Here is a 20364-nt window from a genome sequence, read left to right as displayed (position 1 = left end):
ACTCAACTTTAGCAGAGAAAAATAAACTGGAAAAAAAAAAAGGACAGAGCCTTAGGGACTATGGGACTATAACCAAAGATCTAACATTTGTGTGATTTAGCGTCCTGGAAAGAAAGGAGAAAAAGAGGAGGGCTGCAGAACACTTCAAGAAATAATGGCTAATCCTAAGCCCATGGGTTATTTACTGTGCCAAAAGTTATTTGTATTCCCCAACTGGGGCCCCCATCCCCCAGGGAACTGTATGTGTAACTTTGCAACCCCAAACTAACTGTAGATCTGACCCTGAAGGGCTCCCTGCAGAAAGTAGGGCATTTTAAAAAACAAAACCCTCACCTGAATTCTTCTATCTACTACTGAAAACTCAGCTTATATATTGTTTGTACATGTGCTATCAGTTCTTGTTAAAAAACTGTATATTACTGTTTAATTTTAGTGGTAATTGTATGCTGTAGAATGTCTGCTTGAAAACGGTTTCCAAAATTATTTTGGTAATTTAAGTAACATTTATCTGATAATCCTTTGTCCAGATGGTTTAATTCTTTAACTTGGCCATGGTACCACTTGTTAATAGGACTACTGCCCATATGTACTAGTTTACTTGTACTCTGCTGTTCACTGTGTTGTTGTTGTGGATTATGGGTGCAATGTCTGTCCTATGGTCAACGCAAATTGCTGCGCAGGGGTGGAATGTGGGAGTCCCTGGACCCCAAGTGTCTTGAGAACTGCACACAGCCTTTTGCTTGACCTAGGACAGCTAAGGTTTGACCTATTCTCCTTTTAATATCAGATGCTAACTGTAATCTATACCCGAAAATACCTCCTCTCTGAGACTCCCTGAGATAACTGTTATCTCTATAATCCTCCCCTCCTCCCTACTGATTACAATCAACCCCTCCCTACATTGCACTACCCCACTCCCTGCCTTATGCTCTCATACCCATTGGAATGCCGAGCCCTTATAACCAGCTTATTCAGCCCCCCAAAGGGCGGACTATTTCCACATTGTGCTCTGAACTGGCCGCCATTCAGAGCAGCTCCTGAATCCATCCAGAGAAGCTCCTGATTTCAGGGCAATGTGGCTCAACTTCCCCACCCTGTAGGTAAGCCCTATGATAAAAGCTCATGTCTCAAAAGAAAAAAAAGAAAGAAAGAAAGAAATAATGGCTAAAAACTTCCCAAATTTGGCTGGACATAAATCTACAAATTCAAGAAGCTGAGCAAACCCCAAGGATGATCAACCCAAAGAAACTCAAGACAAGACACATTATATTGAAACTTCTGAAAACTAATGGAAAAGAAAAAGTCTTGAAAACAGTCAAAGAAAAATTATATCTTAACTATAGGGCAAAAACAATTCAAATGATAGTGGATTATTCATCAGAAACCATGTTAGGCAGAAGAAATTGGTAAATATTTTTCAAGTGCTAGAAGAAAAGAACTGTCCACTCAAAATTCTATACCCAATGAAAATGTCCTTCAGGAATGAAGAAGAAATCAACACATTTGCAGAAAGAAAAGTAAGAGATTTCTTTTGCCAGGAGGCATAGTCTAAGAGAATGCTTAAAGAAAGTTCCCTAAACAAAAAGGAAACAACAAAAGTAGGAATCTCTGAAAGTAAGGAAAAAAGAAAGCAAACAATAGGCAAAAATACGGAGAAATTCAATAACCTATCTCCTCTTGAGTTTTCTAATTATATTTGATAGTTAAAGCAAAAATTATAACAGCATGATGTAAATCTAAATGTATATAAAGGAGATACTTAAGACACATAATATAAAAGAGGAGGATAAAGGGACATAAAGGGAGGCAAAATTTCTAAACTTCACTCAAACTGTTCAAACTTATTGATGAGGTCACTTCAGTTAAGGTGAAGCCCAACTCAACCAGGATGGATCTCAGTCTATTATCAGAGTCCTTTATAAGAGAATTAAATTCAGCAGAGAGAGAGAAATCTGCAGGACACAAGAGGCTACATCAGTGGAACCCAGAAGAGAAGTGAGAGACCAGGTGTTTCGGTTTGCTTAAAGCAAAGGGGATTTATTAGGTTACAGAGTTATAGTTCTAAGGCCATAAAAGTGTCCAAACTAAGGCTTCAACAAGAGGATATCCTCACTGATAAAAGACTGATGGCATCCAGAACACCTCTGCCAGTTGGAAAGGCACCTGGCTGCATATGCTGGTACTTTGCTCCCAGGTTCTGGTTTCAAAATGGCTTTCTCCCAATTGTCTCTGGGCTTCCATCTCTCTCTTAGCTTCTCTCTCTCAGCTCCTGCACATCTCTGCTTGTTCTCCCAGGGCATTTCTATGTGTCTGGGGATCCTCTCTTAGCTTCTCCAGGGCAAACTGTGGGCTTTATCTCTTAGCTTAACATCTCTAAACGTCTTTCTGGCTGCATTTCCAAGCACCTAGGTCTGTGTGGGTGCTCAGCTCTCTTAAAGGACTCCAGTGATCTAATTAAGACCCACCCTGAATGGGTGGGGTCACACCTCCATGGTCCAACCTAATCAAAGGTCCCACCCACAGTTGGGTGCATCACACCTCCATGGAAGCAACCTAATCAAAAGATCCCACCCATAATAAGTGTGTACCCACCAGAGTGGGTCAAAAGAAGATAGTCTTTCTAGTGTACAGAACAGTTTCAAACCAGCACACAAGGAAATGCTGCCATGTGCCTTGCCATGTGACAGAGGAGCCAAGGATTGTCAGCAGCCAGACCTGGAATGCCAGTCTTTGGGAAGAAAGCATCATCTTGTTGATGCCTTGATTTTGGACATTCTTTTAGCCTCAAAATCATAAGCTAGTAAATTCCCATTGTTTAGCCAACCCATTTCATGGTATCTGCTGGTGCAGCCTAGGAAAATGAAAACAGATTTTGGTACCAGGAGAGTGGGGATGCTGCTGCTGCAAATACCAAAAATGTGGAAACAGCTTTGGGATTGGGTAATCAGTAGAGGCTGGAGGAATTGTGAGGGGCTCCACTGAAGAAGCCTAGGTTGCTTTGAAGAGACTCTTGGTAGAAATATGGATGCTAAAGGTACTTCTGATGAGGCCTCAGAAAGAAATGATGACTGTATTACTGGAAACTGGAGAAAAGGTGATCCTTGTTTTAAAATGACAGAGAACTTGCCAAAATTGAGTTCTGATGCTGGAGGGAACCCAAAATTTGAGAGTGATGAACTTGGATATTTAGCTGAAGAGATTTCAAAGTTAAGTTTGGAAAGTATAGCCCTCTTTCTCCTTGCAGTTTATATGAAAATGTAAGAGGAAAGAGAGAAGCTGAGAACTCAACTCCTGGGCACAAAGAAACCAAAAATTGATGGTTTGGAAAATTTTGAGTTTCTGTAAAGCAAGTCCCCAGAGAACAGTGTTTCATGTGACAGTTTATACGAACATGGATCCAGTCAGCCATTTCAGTGCAGACAGGATTGGAGGTGCAGTTACCCAGAAAGGATCTATAGAAAGTTCTACTGTCTGATGGATTGGGCCCCCATGTACTACGTGCAAAATACATTCATTGCATCACATATCCCAAAAGCCTTAAATCATTTTAGAAACAGTGTTTTTTTGTTTTGTTTTGTTTTTTGTGAGATTAGTATGAACAGAACCACCACCAGCGTGGACTAAAAGGGACAGATTGATGGAAAAAGCACTTCAAGGGCAAGACCACAGAGCCTGAGGTCTGGACCAAAAACATCTTCTCGGGCAAAGAGAGCGGGCCCACACATGTGTGTGGAAAGGGTGAGTCTGCCCCTGTGCTTGGAGAGGGTGGGCCTTCCACCCAATTGTTCAGGAAGAGTGCTGTTACCCCACTGTTCTCAGAGGGTGGAGCCTATGCCCCAGTGTTCAGAGAGAGCATGGCTGCTGCACAAGCACTTGGAAGGGGTGGTGCTGCTGCTCCATCAAGCCCAGAGACAAAACAGTGTTCCATAGATGACTTTCAGCCTTTGAAATCTAATGGAGAATGCCCTGCAGGATTTTGGAGTTGTCTGAGACGCATGACCCCTGTTTTCCTTCCAGGTTCTCCCTTCTGGAATGGAAATGTCTTTCCTATGCCCATACCTCCTTCACTTATTGGAAGCAAATAACTTGTTTTCTAGGGTTTCAAAGGACCACAGAAGGAGGGAAATTGAGCCCCAGTACAGACCACACCTATAACTGATTTTGATGACACTGTACTAAACACTGTTTCTAAAATGATTTAAGGCTTTTGGGATATTGTGATGCAATGAATGTATTTTGCATGTAGAAAGAACATGTCCTTTGGGGCTCCAGAGGATGGGATGTGGTGGTTTTAAGCTGTATGTACCCCAGAAAGCCAAAGAAACAAGAAGCTGAAAGCAACAAAACCTGGAAGAGAAGGAAGAAACCAGCAGACACCACCATGTGCCTTACCATGTGGCAGGAGCCAAGGATTGCCAGCAGCCAGTTTTCATGAAGAAAGCACTGCCTTGATATTGCCTTGATTGGACATTTTCCCAGCCTCAAAGCTGTAAGCTAATAAATTTCCATTGTTCAAGCCAATGCATTTCATGATATTTTCTGGTGCAGCTTAGGGGACTAAAACAATGATATAGGTTGGCAGAAAATAAATGAATGGAAAAAGATATATCGTGCAAACATTAATCAAAAGAATGAAGGAGTGGCTATATTAATATCAGAAAAAAATAGATATCAGAACAAAGAAAATTACCAGAGACAGAAAGACAATACATAATGATAAAAGGGTCAACCCATCATGAAGACATAGCAATCTCAAATGCATATGCACCAAACAATGGAGCTGCAAAATATGTGAGGCAAAAAACTGACAGACTTGAAAGAAAATATAGACAAATATACCATTATGGTTGGAGACTTCAACATCCCTCTCTCAACAAGTGATAGAACAAATGGACAGAAAATGAGGATATAGAAGAACTCAACAACACAATCAATCAACAGGACCTAATCAACATTTATAAAATACTTCACCCAGAAACAGCAATAGCCAGTTTTCTCAAGTGTCAATGGCATTTGGGCCATAAAGCAAAACCTTAATAAATTTAAAAGAATTGAAATCAGACAGAGTAGTTCTACGACCACAATAGAACCAAATTAGAAATCAATAATACAAAGATAACAGGAAAATCTCCAAACACTTGGAAACCAAGCCATACTTCTAGTAATCCATGGGTAAAAGACGAAGTCTCAAAGGAAATTTTAAAAATTACATTCATATGAATGAAAATGAAAATATAGCATATCAAAATTTGTGAAACACAGCTAAGGCTATGCTGAGAGGGAAATTTATTAGAATAAACATGCATACATTAGAAAAGAGGAAAACACTCAAATCAATATTCTAAGCTCCCATTTCAAGAACCCAGAAAAAGAAAAGGAAAAAAAAAAAATGCAAGGAGAAGGAAGTACAAGTAAAGACAAGGGCATAAATCAATGAAATTTAAAACAGAAAAACAACTGAGAAAATCAGTGAAACAGAAAACTGGTTCCTCAAATAGGTGAATAAAATTGACAAACCTCTAGCAAAACTAATAAAAAAATAAAGAAGACACAAATCACCAATATCTGAAATGAAACAAGGGATATTATAACAGACCCTGCAGACATCATGGGCCAATTTCTCAAAAATTAAAAGCCACAACAAACTCACCCAACAGAAATAATTTGAACAGCCCTTTAACTATTAAGGAAATTGAATCCACATAATTTAAAAACTCAAAAAAAAAAACAAAAACAAAAACCTGTTGGGCCCAGATACTTTCACTTTCACTGAAGAATTCCATCAAATGCTTAAAGAAAAATTAACATCAATTCTATACAATCTCTTCCACAAAATTATCAAAGAAAAAGAACGTCATAATTAGTTTTATAAAGCTAATGTTACCCTGATACCAAAACTAGACAATGACAGCACAAAAAGAAAACCACAGACGAATACCCTGAAAATAGGCATAAAAGTCCATAACTAAATATTAGTAAATAGAAACATTCATCGATACATTAAAAAGAACTAACACCATGACCAAGTGAGGTTTACTACAAGGATGCAAGGCTGATTAAATATTTGAAAATTAACCAACCTAATCCAACATACTAACAGAGTAGTGAAGAAAGTCACAGGATCACATCAATCAGCGAAAAAGTGTTTAGCAAAATTCAATACCAATTCACGATAAAAATTCTCAGAAAAACAGGAACGAAGGAAACAGCCTCAATTTGATAAATAGCATTTTGATTTAAAAAAAAAAAAAAAAACCTGCTAGCATACTAAACGGTGAAAGACTTTATAATTTTCCTTTGAAGAGTAGGAATAAGGTGTGGATATATGCTGTCATCATTCTTTTTCAACATAGTGCTGGAAGTTCTAGCCAGTGCAATAAGGCAAGAAAAGGAAATAAAAGGAATACAGATTGGAGAGGAAGAAATACAACTGTTTCTACTTCTAGATAACATAATTGTCTGCAGAAAATCCTAAAGAATATATTTTTAAAACTCCTAGAAATAATATGTGAGTCCAGAAAGGTTATAGAATATAAGCTAAGCATACAAAACCTACTGTATTTCTATGTACTAACATTGAACACAGGGACACTGAAATTAAAAGTACAGTACCAATTACAATCACTCAAAGAATGAAACAGGTATAATTCTAACAAAATCTGTATAGGACTTATATGCAAAAAAACCTAACCCACTCTGATGAAACAGATCCAAGATCAAATAACTGGCGAGACATACCTGTTTCATGGATTGGAAGACTCATCACAGTAAAAGTATCAATTCTCCCAAAAATGATATACAGGGTTACCTCAATTCCCATCAAATTCCCAGCAAGATTTTTGTAGGCATAGACAAGATTATTCTACAATTTATATAGAAAGGCAAAGGAACTACAATAGCTAAAACAATTTTGAATGAGTGGGAAGAATCATTCCATCGTATTTAAAGGTTGATTATATAGCTAAAGTAAAAAAAAAAAAACTGGAAGGTACTAGCAGAGGGATAGACCCATACATCAGTGGAACAGAAAAAGAGAAACCAGAAATAGATCCACACAATATGCTCAACTGATTGTTTACAAAGGTGTAAAAGTAATTAAAATGGAGGAAAGATAGACTTTCAACAAATGGTGCTGGAGCATTTGGACATCCACAGACCTAAAAAATGAACTTTAACCAAATTCTCCCAGCTTATACAAAAATTAACTCATAATGGATCACAAACTTAAAAGTGAAATGTAAAACTATAAAACTTTTAGGAAAAGCCATAGGCCAAAATCCTTGTTAACAAGTAATAGGAAAAGTTCTTAGACTTGACACCAAAAGCATGATCCATAAAGGTAAAAACTGGTAAAGAGGACTACATTAAAATGTAAAACTTCTGCTCTGCAAATGACTCTGTTAAGAGGATGAAAAGACAAATGACAGACTGGGAAAAAATATCTGAAACCTACTTTTCTGACTAAAGACTATTATGTAGAATATATAAAGAACTCTCAAAATGGAAAAGTAAAAAAATAAAAATAAAAATAAAAAAGAAACAATCCAAAAAAGACATGAATAGACATCTCACTGTAGAGACTATAAATGAACATTAGTTACCCATTAGGGACACGCAAGTAAGAACCAAAATGAGGTATCAGTACATACCTATAGAATAGTGGAAAAAATAGTGAAAAAACTGGATTACTCATACACTGCCAGTGGGAATGTAAAATGGTACAGTCCGTCTGAAAACAGTTTGCCAGTTTCTTATAAAACTAAACATGCAAATACCACAAAACTAAACATGCAAGACCCAACAACTGCATTCCCAAGTATTTATCTATCCCAGACAAACGAAGACTTATTTTTATATACACACACACACACACTGTAAACAAATGTTTAAGTAAGATTTATTTGTAGGAACTAAAAATTGGAAACATTCCAGATGTTCTTCAATAATGAACAGTTAAACAAACTGTGATATATTCACACCATGGAATATTACCCAGCAATAAGAACAAATAATAATTGATACACCAACAACCTGGATACATTCCCAAAGAATCATGCTGACTTTAAAAAGCCAATCACAAAAAGTTTGATTCCGTTTATGTAACATTCTTTTTTTAAATTTAATAAATTTTATTTTGAAATAAACTCAATCTTACAGGAAGAGTTGCAAAAACAGTACGAACCCCATACACAGAACTCTATCATACCCCAACCCCCTCCCCCGATACCCCCATCCACTACCTTTAACATCCTGTCACACCACCATTTTTTTCTTTCCCTCCCTCTCTCCCTCCCTCCCTCCCTCCCTATCTATCATCCATCATCTATTGCTCTGTCCTCTGAACATATGAGAGCAAGCTGCACATATCTTTGAACAAACAATGTAATTCACATATACCTTTCCCATGGACAAGAACATTCTTTTATGCAATCTCATTAAGCGCAGCTAAGAAGTTCAAGAAATTCAACATTGATATTAAGCTTACATTCTATATTTCCTTTTTTTTGTGTATGTGTGTCCCATCTGTGTCCCTTTGAGCCTCCTCTCCTCCATCCTCATATCCCATCCAGGATCATCCTTGGCATTTAATTGTCATCTTAGACTGTCTTTTTTTTTTTTTTTTTCAACTGTGGAAACACATATATAGCCTAAATCTTCCCATTCCACCCCCTCCCTAGCATTCCATTAGTGGGATTAATCACATTTAGAATGTTGCAATGCTATCACCTTCCCACCATCCATTTCTAGAAGTTTCCCTTCACCCCAAACAGAAACCCTACTCTCATTTCTTAACTCCCCATTGCCCCTTCCCCCACTTGAAATGACAAAATTATAGAAAAGGAGAATGTATTTGTGGTTGCCAGGGATTGAGGAGGAGTGGGGGCAGGACAGAAATGCATGTGGCTATAAAATGGCAACATGAAGGATCCCTGTGGTGATGGATATGATCTTTATCTTGACTACATCAGTGTCAATATTCTGGGTATGATACTGTACTATAGCTTTACAGGACGTTACCACTGGGAAACTGGATAAAGGGTACCATGAGATCTCCCTCTATTATTTCTTACAACTGCATGAAAATACACATTTTCTCAAAATAAAAAGTTTAATTTAAAAAATGAAAAAAGTAAACCCCAAAATGGATTAGAATCAGAAGTAAACAAACCTAACTGAATTATCAATATTGATAACATAACCACACACAACCAAATAATTTAAGAAGCTTTCGAACACAGTGATCTGACTATGCATCCTTTGTTGGAAACAGTTTGATGACAAAAGCACACAAAAACATGCTACAACTCTACAAATCCACTCGTTGTTGGCAGTGGTTAACGATGAAATAATTCCTAAACTATCTTGTGTGTAGCTGGGAAACAGGAAATGAGTAAATATTTGATGTTATTAGGAACCAGGGTTTTTACTAACAGAGAAGGGAGGGGTACAAGTATGGAATTGGGGTAAGATGAAGAATATTTGGTACTATATATAAATTGGAGGTATTTGTAAGAAAATTATTTTATAGTGATATATGTATTTGGGTTCATGAGTGTGTACACACGCGTGCGCACGTGTGTGTGTGTTTCCTCAATGTGTCCACTGAAAGGGCCTAAATGCAGTAACATCCCAGTATAAATAAGGATACTAAGCCCAGATAATGGTTTCTGTACCATTCCTCACTAAAAGGAACCTTTGAAGAAAGGCTAAGTTCTGGTCGGGGGCAAGGAAATTACTAGGTAAGCCTGGAACATATTGTTGTGCAAGAAAGCAGGGAAATGCTCAAAAAAATGAAAGGGACATGTCAAAAATACACAGGAATCAGCTTTAGGGGCTCTCACTGGCCAAATTTAAGACAATTTAAGCATCAAAAATAATTACAATGATACTGGATTATAACAGACTCGTGAAAAAATTAAATTTTCAATAATAGTACTTTAAAAAGAAGGGGTGCAGGTAGAAAAAAGAAACCTCTTCTTTACAGAAGAATGCCAGCAAATGGTATAAGGAATGCCAGAATTAGAAAACCACTCTTGCAACCACCAATGTAATAAGTCACACAAGGATGTTCATTCAATTGATACTAAAACTACTAGAATATCCTGGGCAACAGGATACTCACTCAATCTCAAAGTATCACCCCATGATTACTTATTTTATGTTATGTATACACACACAGATAAATACACGTTATCCCAATAAAAAATATTTTTTAAAAAACAAAGGGGAAAGGTATCTTTACAATGGACAGATTTGGCAGTAATCATTGTAGCATTAGCAACAGTGGAACAATCTAACATTATATGTCTCCTCATGTGATACAACAATAAGGATACAATATCACCCATGTAATAACATGGCAAAAATGTTTAACCTAAATCTAATCATGATGAAACAATCAGTCAAATTTAGAATATAGGATATTCTACAGGACAGTTAACCCAGACTCTTCAAAAATTTCAATGTCAACAAAAACAAGCTAAAAGAAAAAAAGTGAGGATTGTGCTAGAATGATTAAAGGAGATTAAAGTAATATAACAATGAAATACAATGTACGCATCTTGACTGGATCCTGACTGGAAAAAAAAAACAGCTATGAAAGCCATTTTTGGACTATTAAGGATATTGTAAATTAGATGATATCACTGAATTTCTGTTAACTATCTTAGGAGTGATGATACACATTGTGGTAATATAGGAAAACACCCTCATTCTTCAGAGGGGAATGCTGAAAAATTTAGGTGTAAAGTGTCGTGATGCCTGCAACTGACTTTTTTTAAAAATTCAGTTTTATTGAGACATATTCACATACCATATAATCATCCGCGGCATTCAATCAATTGTTCACAGTACCATCATATAGTTGTGCATTCATCACCCCAATCAATTTTTGAACACTTTCCTTATTCCAAAAGAATAAGAATAAAAATAAAAGTAAAAAAGAACATCCAAAGCATCCCACCCCAGCTTATTTTTCATTTAGTTTTTGTCCTCATTTTTCTACTCATCTGTCCATACACTGGATAAAGGGAGTGTGAGCCATGAGGTTTTCACAATTACAGTCACACCATGTAAGCTACATAGTTATGCAATCATCTTCCATAAAGGCTACTGGGTTGCAGTTCAACCGTTTCATGAATTTCTTTCTAGCTATTCCAATACACTAAAAACTAAAAAAGGATATCTATATGCACATAAGAAGCCCTCCAGAGTGAACTCTCAACTCCATTTGAAATCTCTCAGCCACTGGAACTTTATTTTTCTTTCATTTCACTTCCCCCCTTTTCAAGATTTTCCCCTTTTCAAGATTTTCTCAATCCACGATGCCATGTCCAGCCACATCCCCAGAGTCTCTGCAACTAACTTTTAAATGGTTCAGAAAAAAGTTCATTTCATGTGTGTATGCATGTGTATGACTCTGTACGCATGTAGAGGCAGAAAGAAAGCAAATGAGTCCAACAGAATTTTCCATGAAAGAACAAATTATTACACTCTTAGTGAGCAGCAGTGTTTTTATTTCATTAAAGTTCTGTTAAAATGAAATATGGAAGAAAAAATACATTTGTAGTACACCAATGTACAAAACACATTGTAGTACATTTTTAAATGGACATATAAAAACTAGGGAGGTTAAAGAATTTGTCCTGAACAGACTGTTTTGGGAGCATTGTGCAGACACAGTCGGAGGAGTATATTCTACATTGTTAGCACTCCACTTTTTTGGCAGTATATGTTCCGGTTTGCTAATGCTGCCAGAATGCAAAACACCAGAAATGGATTGGCTTTTATAAAGGGGAGTTTATTTGGTTAGAGAGTTACAGTCTTAAGGCCATAAAGTGTCCAAGGTAACACATCAACAATCAGGTACCTCCACTGGAGGATGGCCAATGGTGTCTGGAAAACCTCTGTTAGCTGGGAAGGCACGTGGCTGGCGTCTGCTCCAAGTTCTGGTTTCAAAATGGCTTTCTCCCAGGACGTTCCTCTCTAGGCTGCCGTTCCTGTTCAAAATGTCACTCTCAGTTGCTCTTGGGGCATCTGACCTCTCTTAGCTTCTCCAGAGCAAAAGTCTGCTTTCAAAGGCTATCTCCAAAATGTCTCTGTAAGCTGCAGCTCCTCTCTCAGCCCCTGTGCATTCTTCAAAATGTCCTTCTTGGCTGTAGCAAGCTCATTCTTTCTGACTGAAGTTATATAGAGCTCTAGTAAACTAATCAAGGCCCACGCTGAATGGGCTGGGCCACATCTCCATGGACATTATCTAATCAGAGTTATCACCTACAGTTGGGTGGGTCGCATCTCCATGGAAACACTCAAAGAATTACAATCTAATCAACACATACATCTGCCCACACAAGGTTGCATCAAAGATAATGGCGTTTGGGGGTACATAATACATTCAAACTGGCACAGTATATTTACAGAACACTGTTAAACATCAGAAAATTCAAGAACAAACCAACAATAAGAACAAGAGCAAAACAAACTAAAACGTTGTGAATTAGAATAAAGTAACTTGCAAAGACTACAATTAAGTCTACTTTGTCCTGCCTCATTAATCAGTTCTTTTGCCAATTTTCTGTACAAAATCATCATATTCCAAATGATGATCAAGAATCACCACTGGATCCTGATATGACTCCCAACTCATCAAAGTAAATTATGTTCAGTTAAACTTTAGCATACCATAAGTTTTGTTATATTCCAATTCTTTGAAACTTGGTAACTGATGTTCTTATATATAAGATAGCTCTTTATTAATTGGCATATTTAACTAATCAAAACTATCCACTGCTTAACAAAGGTGGCAAACAGGATGGAGTAGAGGAGTAGAGTTGGAGTACAATATAAGATTTCACAGTAAAAAGTAGAAAATCAACACGTAGCAACTATTATAAAACAGAACTTTCAACAATGAAGGCAATAAAAAAACAGTTTCTTATTCACAATGTATACTTTTATTATCTTTATTGCTTTCATTATTAAATGTTTTCTATAAGCACAATTTTATAGATCTCACAATCACTCTGAAAACATTCATATTGTATATAATTGTCCTCTTAAAATCAGAAACCATTCTCATTTTCCTTATTTACTTAATTCTTGTTTGTTCCAAAAAGAATTTATGAGAGCTGAAATCACCCACACTGTACCTTAAAAAGAACCAAGACACAAACATCTGGTTGCCAGGTGGTTTGTAAGACTCTGATAGACATATACTGTACGCAGCCAGAGCTACTAAGTGTGATCTCCAGCAAGCTTCCCAATCTAAAAAAGGAGGATAACAACAGTATGTATCTCATAAGGTTATTAAGAAGTTTAAGTAAAGTAATATAAGCAAAAATATAAGAACTGTGGCTACATGTAAGCATTATATGTGTTATTTGTTACTGTTGAAATTGGTATGTGCCCATGATTGAAGCACTAGTTAGATGGAAAAATGCGTATCGGCTTTCTCTATCTTTGGAAGAGCTTTTAGGAAACTCACGCAGAACGTGATCTCACACTTGTCTTCCTAACATCTGTATCCTCTTTCCTTCAATCACTAGACATGGTTAGGACCCTCATTCTTAGAAAAAAAGTTTCAGTTGAGTCCTCTACCCAATCAAAACACCACTCTTTTTTTTTTTAAACTAATTTTCACCGTCAAACTTACTGAATAAATTTTCTGTAGCTAGCTACTGCCATTAATGATTGAAATAGCCCTTAGGAAAACCAGCTGGCATTATAATGAGGGAGTCAGAACTTGATTTTGTGGATTTCCCCAGATTTGTATTGAAACAGGGAAACAGAACACAATAGAATAACATAAAAACCATAATGCTAATTCACTAATGGTGAAAAGCATATTTTCCCTAAAGTCTTGACTTCCCTCCCTGAAGAAATCTATAAATAGGAGCCAAACTATAACCAAATGTTTGCTGGGACAGTCTAGCCATAGAGATCACACACTCAAGCCTTCAGGCAGCATACAACCTTCTCTAACAGTCCTGAAAAAATATTTTCAGATTCTGCTTCTCCAACTCCCAGTTTTCTATATTTCCATGCTGGCCATCCACTTTCTGCTGTGACAGGCTTTCTTTAGATATGCTAATATCATCTATTACTTTATCAAGTCCCACTCCTCCTGCTTTCAACTGGAAAGAGACAGACATCTTTTAAGATGTCTTCTGCAGAAAACTGAGCTCATTTATTATGTGATGTTATTAAGCCAATTCTGAGTTCTGCTGACGGCACCTACATTATACCACATACACCCACCCCCATCACCTTCTAATCACTTTCTCTTCCTTAACCCTTAACTTGGATTTCATTCCCCACCACATTCAGTGACCTCTTCACATAGCTACAACCGCAATGTATAAAAAGTAAACAACTTCTATATCATCTCTAGCCCAATTCTTGCTTCCATCACATCCTACATGATGACAAAGGCAGCTTAAACTCAACAGATAGATCCAAAACTGAATTCATGATTTTCCTCCCAAACCTACTTCTTTTCCAGTATTTCATTGATGCTGTTACTGCCTGGCACCACCATTCATCCAAGTTGCATAAGTCTAAAAGTTATCCATAATAACATTCCTTTTCCCCTCCTACAAATCTAATCAATCCTCTAGATACCCCCACCCCCAGCCCAAATCTCTCTCAAATCTTAATCTCAGCCTCTAACAACCTGGTCCATGGTGCCATCATCTCTCCCTCCCAGACCACAGTGATAGCTTTTAACTGGTCTCCCCATATCCATTCTTTCTCCAATACTGCTGGATTATTTCACTCTCTGACCTTAAACTTTTCCAAGGGCTTCATATTACTCCGGCCCCTGCCTGCCTTATGTGCCGTCATACAGCCCCTCACTCTCTCCACTCAAGCCACATCACCCATCTTGCAGTTCCTCAAAGTTGCCCCACTCCCACTGACTTCCGTCTGCCTAGAATGTTCTTCCCTCTCCACTATCCTTCCCTCTCCTTTGCCTACTTATCCCTATGCATCCTTTGGATCGAACATGGTTTCCTTAGGGAAGCCTGACTAGATGAGATCCCCTTGTTATATACTTTTATAGTAAACACCCTGAGCTTTTCTTTCGTAGTACTCATCAGTTTATAACTATATGTCGGTGTGATTTTTAGACTAATCTGTGAAACCCCTTCTAGACTGTCAGCTCCATAATTACAAAGCCCATCCCTTTTATACTCACTATTGTGAGTATATATCAAGTCCCACTCCTAGATGGAGGCCTGCCACTTATTAGGCACTTAATATTTGTCCAATAGACAAATTACCCTTTTCGGCTTTCCCTCTCAATTGCTCCTTAATATGTTTCAGATAGACACACTATCTTCCTATTTCATGAATGTTATTGTAGTCTTGGCCCTTCTCAACACACGCCTGATAATGTTCTCCTACCCCAACTCTATTCCAATTTCCATTACATGGATATTGCTGCATGAATTTCAATCTATATTTTACACTAATACCAAAACAATCACCATTGCTGTTTTCATTCCCCAACTGCCCATTTTATCAATATAAAGCTAAAGCCTCTGTCAACTGAAACCCCACACTTCACCATTTGTGCTCATCCCTCACTGCTATCTCAACAATCTATTTTATTATTTCTTCCTAATATCCTGTCTACACCAGTCATAAAAATCTACTTTACAATATCTACAAATGACTTATTCTTTCCTAACCCTCTTCCCTTGCCAAGTCATGTCTTTTTTTTTCTCAAAATCCCTCTTGGAAACCTTAACTAATTAATTCAACCCAATATTTTCACTCCTTACTGAGAAAAATAAATAAACTTATACATTTCAGGCCATGGTTCACTGAGCCCAATAATCTATTCTTGATAGTGACATCAATAGAACACATTATAGTTTTCCTCCCCGACATCGTCCTCAAAAATTTGCCTTATCCAAAGCAAGTATACATGCTTTGACTTTCATGAACATGTATATATTTTTCAGCCTTTTATATTTCATAATTTTATGAATTCCATAAGTTTACCATCAACTATATAAAACTTAACTTCCTTAATGTGTTCTGAATTGGTCTCTTTCAAGCATCAAGAGTCCTCTCATTTTAGCATTTTCAGATTTGGTGAATAAGCTGATAGTTTTCTCAATTTTAAAGGAATACAATATGGGATGGATCATGCCCTTAGACTTTGCTTAAAGGGCATGTTTCAGCTGCATTCATATTTGTCTTCCCAGTTTTCCTAACAATGTATCACAGAGAGACAATGTCAACACATGTTCAACAGAATTGAAGAGTCGCTGTTTAGGACTGATGTTGTAATGCTCATGAATGCCAAAGAGAAAGGAGAACTTCTCAAATATGTTAAATCTGCTTCTATTCAAGAAAAATGGTTTCCGGGCTGAAAATGGTAGAAAGAATTGATGCCCACTGTAGATGAGGAGACGGTAACAGAGCACCTTGCTGCGGTAAATGAATTCAAGTTCCTCATGAATGAGATCACTAAATCGCTGCCAGTGGAAGAAGGATGGAGACCCAGAGGATTGCCAAAAAAGAGCAAATAAACATTGGTCTTAATTTTTAAAAACAGAAAGAACTGCCAACAACAGGAGAGTACATTATATGTCAATCCCTTTCTAAACACAGATTATTTTAAAAATAGATTCTAATCACTTAGAAAAGAAAATGGTAAGCATTAGTGGAATCAGTTATACAAGACAAATCTAATTTCCTTTCTTTTTAAAAGAGAGAATGAATACAGCTCATATGTGAAAAAGAAGCAGTAGAAATAACATGTCAGTGAGATTTCAAGAAGGATGTGACCAGCTTCTCATTATACCCATATTGACAAGATAACTATAAAATGGATAATAGTGCAATTAGGTGGCTAGGTAATTGAACAACCATAACTAACAAGTGCTAATTAATGAATTGCTATCAACCTGAAGGGCAGTTCTAACAGCAAGCTTCGGGCCTCGATCTATGGCTTTCTCCTGTTCAATGATTTTTTCAATAACTTCAATGAAGATGCAAAAGGATACTGTATTATTGTTGGCATCCAATACGTGGCTGACATGAACCCAGGAAGAATAGCTAATTTATATTTTGAAAGATATAAAAAGACAAAGATAAGCCATAAAACTGGGATAATTCTAATAAAATGAAATTTAATAAAGAAAATATCTATAGGTTCGATGCCTGGGCCCAGAAAATATATATTCCTATGAGATGGGCAAGCTTTGGCTTAGTTCTCACAAATGTTAAAAAAAAAAAAAAAAAAAAAAAAAAAAAGGAAAACTTAATGACTTTAGTTGACAACAACCTTAGTGTAATTCGACATCAACAAGCTCAGTATGAGATGTGGGTTTCAGAAAAGCTAATGTGAAGCCAGCTGCAGCACTAGTAGTATCTCAAACATGAGAGAGAGCATCCCTGCTCAACTCTGTACTGATCAGACACAACTAGGATACTGTATACCTTTCTAGAGGTCACAGTCTTCAAAGGATTATAACCAAATTGGCACATGTTTAGAACATAAGCATCCTAGGATGCTTAGGAGCCTTGATACCATTCTCTTAAAAGAAAGGTAGAAGAGAACAGAGATATTTAAATAAGACAAAATGATGCCTTGGGAAGAACATGATGGCTATCTTCATTGGGTCACTTAACAAACATGAATTTCAAACCTACTTTGGGCCAGACATTCTGACAGTGACTGGCTGGGGATACAGAGAGAAGACAGCCCATGCCACAAGAAATGTATCTGCATATCTGAAAAGCTGAAACAGCCATGATCTAAAAAGGAATTAGATTATTCTATATAATGTCATAAGGTAGAGAGAGGACCAGTGTAAAAAAGTTAGAAGTAACAAATTTTAGCTCCATATAAGGAAGAATATTTTAAAAGTCAAAGCTGTCTAATAATGGAAAAACCTACCTGAGAAGAATGCAAGTTTTCCATCTGTAATGATACAATTACAGGGAATACTGCTGAAATAAGGTGGGCATGAACCAGACCACCTTTTATGTCCCTCACATTCTATGCTACTATTCTTTTCTTCCCCAGGAAATGGACTCACACCAGATTCATCCTATGTACTTCAGCATCCCAGATTTCCTAAATCTGCTACTTCCAATGTTGTACCCTGTCCTCCACTTATGAATGCTTCATAACTGGGAATGGATTTGAGAGTGATAGGAATAAAGAGAAATAGGAAGAGACCAACCCATCAGCAGATCGAACACAAAAAAAATCAACACTGTTCCATATGCCTTGAATTTGTAAAGAAAATGTAAAAATCTCTCTCCTTTAATTCATCAATTTAATCTAAAATATTCAATTATGTTCAATTAATGTAAATAAGGATTCTTTATGTACTGAATCTCTGGTTGGGAGCCATTTTTTTCTAACCAACAAGGAAACAAATTTAACTTAAGATCACTTGGATAATGTGTCCTAAAGAAGCACATCAAAAACCTGTTATAAAATCATGTGGAAACTAAGTTTAGAATATACTTACTTCTAAAAAATGATTCATGGGCTATGGCAGGCCAAATACCATGAACTAATCAAATTGTGGAATTCTGATTAAATGGCTACTTAAGTTTAATCCATTTAAAAATCACAGGCAGCATGAATACAGAGAAGAGGCCTAGACCATTTAGTTCTGGCTTTTATAAATTGGTTTAAGGTTATTTAAACTTATCTTTCATTCATTTTATTTTGTAACTTTATGCTACAGCTGGGTATTTAAGGAGTTCTCCCTCCCAAACTGTTAATATTAACTTCTTGGAAGCAGTCCATCATACTTTCGAGCTTTCTCAATTTGGATACAACAAATGGGCCACAATTCGATTTCCAAGGGTTCTTTCTTTGAAACAGCAGCCAAGAAGGGCAAAACTGAGAAAGAAAAAGAGAATCTTTTAACCACCAGCCCTGAAAAAAGGCTTCCCATTCGGTTATCAACTCGGACGGCTTTCTACCATTTCTCAACACACTACCTGGTCGTTTAGGTTAAAAAAGAAAAGAAAGGAGGAAAGGAAAAGATAGATTCCGGTTTCCCTGGGAGGGGAGATCCTCTTCTGCAGAAGTGGCTACAGCCAGGCTCCCCATGGAATTTCATCTCGTTGCTAAGGCAGCGCTAACCAGAGTCGTCGGGCGCGGGGGCAGCTCGGGCCCGCCCAGAGCTCAGGGCCGCCCCAGCCTGCGACAGAGCAGCCCCGGCCGAGCCCGAAGCCCCCGTCAGCAGCGGTGTCCCAGCCGCGACCCGGACGGCCCCGCGGGCGCCCCCAAAACCGCGGCGAAGGCGGGGAGACGCGGCTCCACTTACAGTGACACCATCCTAGGTGACAGCACCAGTGCAGCTTGAAGCACTTGCCATGGCTGTGCGTGGCACAGATGGAGAGCCCGTCGCACGGCTGGAAGTCCGGTCTGCGGGCAGCGCAACTCCGCGCCAGGGCCTGAGCCTCGTCCACTTTCTCGCTCTTCCAACCTCGCTCCGGCGCCGCCGCCGCACTCATTTCCTCTCCCTCTGCGCGGAACCGAGACCAGGAGCCAGGGAGAAGCGGCGTCTGGGCGGGCAGGAAGCCGACCCCGCTGCAGACGCGGGAGGGCGCGGCACGGGCCGGGAGCAACGCCAGCGCACGGCGGCTGGAGCGCCGCGGTCCCAGGCTCGCTGAGGAGCCGCCCCGAGCGCTGCGACCGGGGGCTGGGCCTGCCGCCGCCTCCCCTCACTGCCACCCTCCCTCCGCCGCTGCGCGCGCCGCCCCTCTCGCGCACACGCGCGCGCGCCAATCGGCCCTGGCAGACGGCGCGTCGCTCGGCAAACCCGGGCGCGTTGCAGACACCCTGCTATGGGGCGCTGTCGTTGGCGTCTCTTCGCGTCACAGCCAGTCTCTCTCACAGACCCCTCACCCGATCCTCAGAGCGGAACCCGACGGAAGGCCGTCACGGCAGAGGCACGCCTCGGTGCCTTGGTATTCACGCGGCACACCAGCTTACAAGCACACTTCCCGTACACACCTCCCTCCGAGCTGGGTCGTCTGGAGATCTGAAACACGCGTCCGCACACTCCTCGGAGAGCTGTGCACGCGAGTACACGCCCACCCCGAGCCTTTCGGTGGGCTGGTCCCTGCACCATTCAGAGAGAGGTTTCCTCTCGCATCCCTCCTCTTCCAACATGCATCTCACATTGCCCTCGTAGTGTCACGTGGGCACTCTTCCCGGGGCCTGGCTCCCTCTTGGAGCGTGGCCACATGGGCGAACCTCAGGAGCAAACACCTCTGGGCCTGGGCGCGCCTCTCCCCAATCCCAACCTGGCGCCCGCTGGCAGCAGCCATCGCCTGCTCCCAGCATCACCGGGCACTGGGGAGGAAAGCAACCAAGCTGGG

The 20364-nt window shown here is 39.0% G+C and overlaps 1 protein-coding gene across 1 annotated transcript in view; it reads right to left on the bottom strand.

The window, feature by feature from the left end:
- Positions 1–19999, bottom strand: part of C1H3orf70 (chromosome 1 C3orf70 homolog) — a 128702-nt gene extending 108703 nt beyond the window's left edge. Inside the window, exon 1 of the mRNA XM_037839087.1 lies at positions 19305–19999. Within this exon, the coding sequence (XP_037695015.1) occupies positions 19305–19494 (190 nt within the window). The 5' untranslated portion in view covers positions 19495–19999. The remainder of the gene's footprint in view (positions 1–19304) is intronic.
- Between the last annotated feature and the right edge of the window lie 365 nt (positions 20000–20364).

The sequence above is a fragment of the Choloepus didactylus genome, chromosome 1 (assembly GCF_015220235.1).
Source record: "Choloepus didactylus isolate mChoDid1 chromosome 1, mChoDid1.pri, whole genome shotgun sequence".
Lineage (NCBI taxonomy): Eukaryota > Metazoa > Chordata > Mammalia > Pilosa > Megalonychidae > Choloepus > Choloepus didactylus.
The sequence above is the reverse complement of the archived record's forward strand: the minus strand, read 5'-3'. Positions and strand labels throughout refer to the sequence as shown.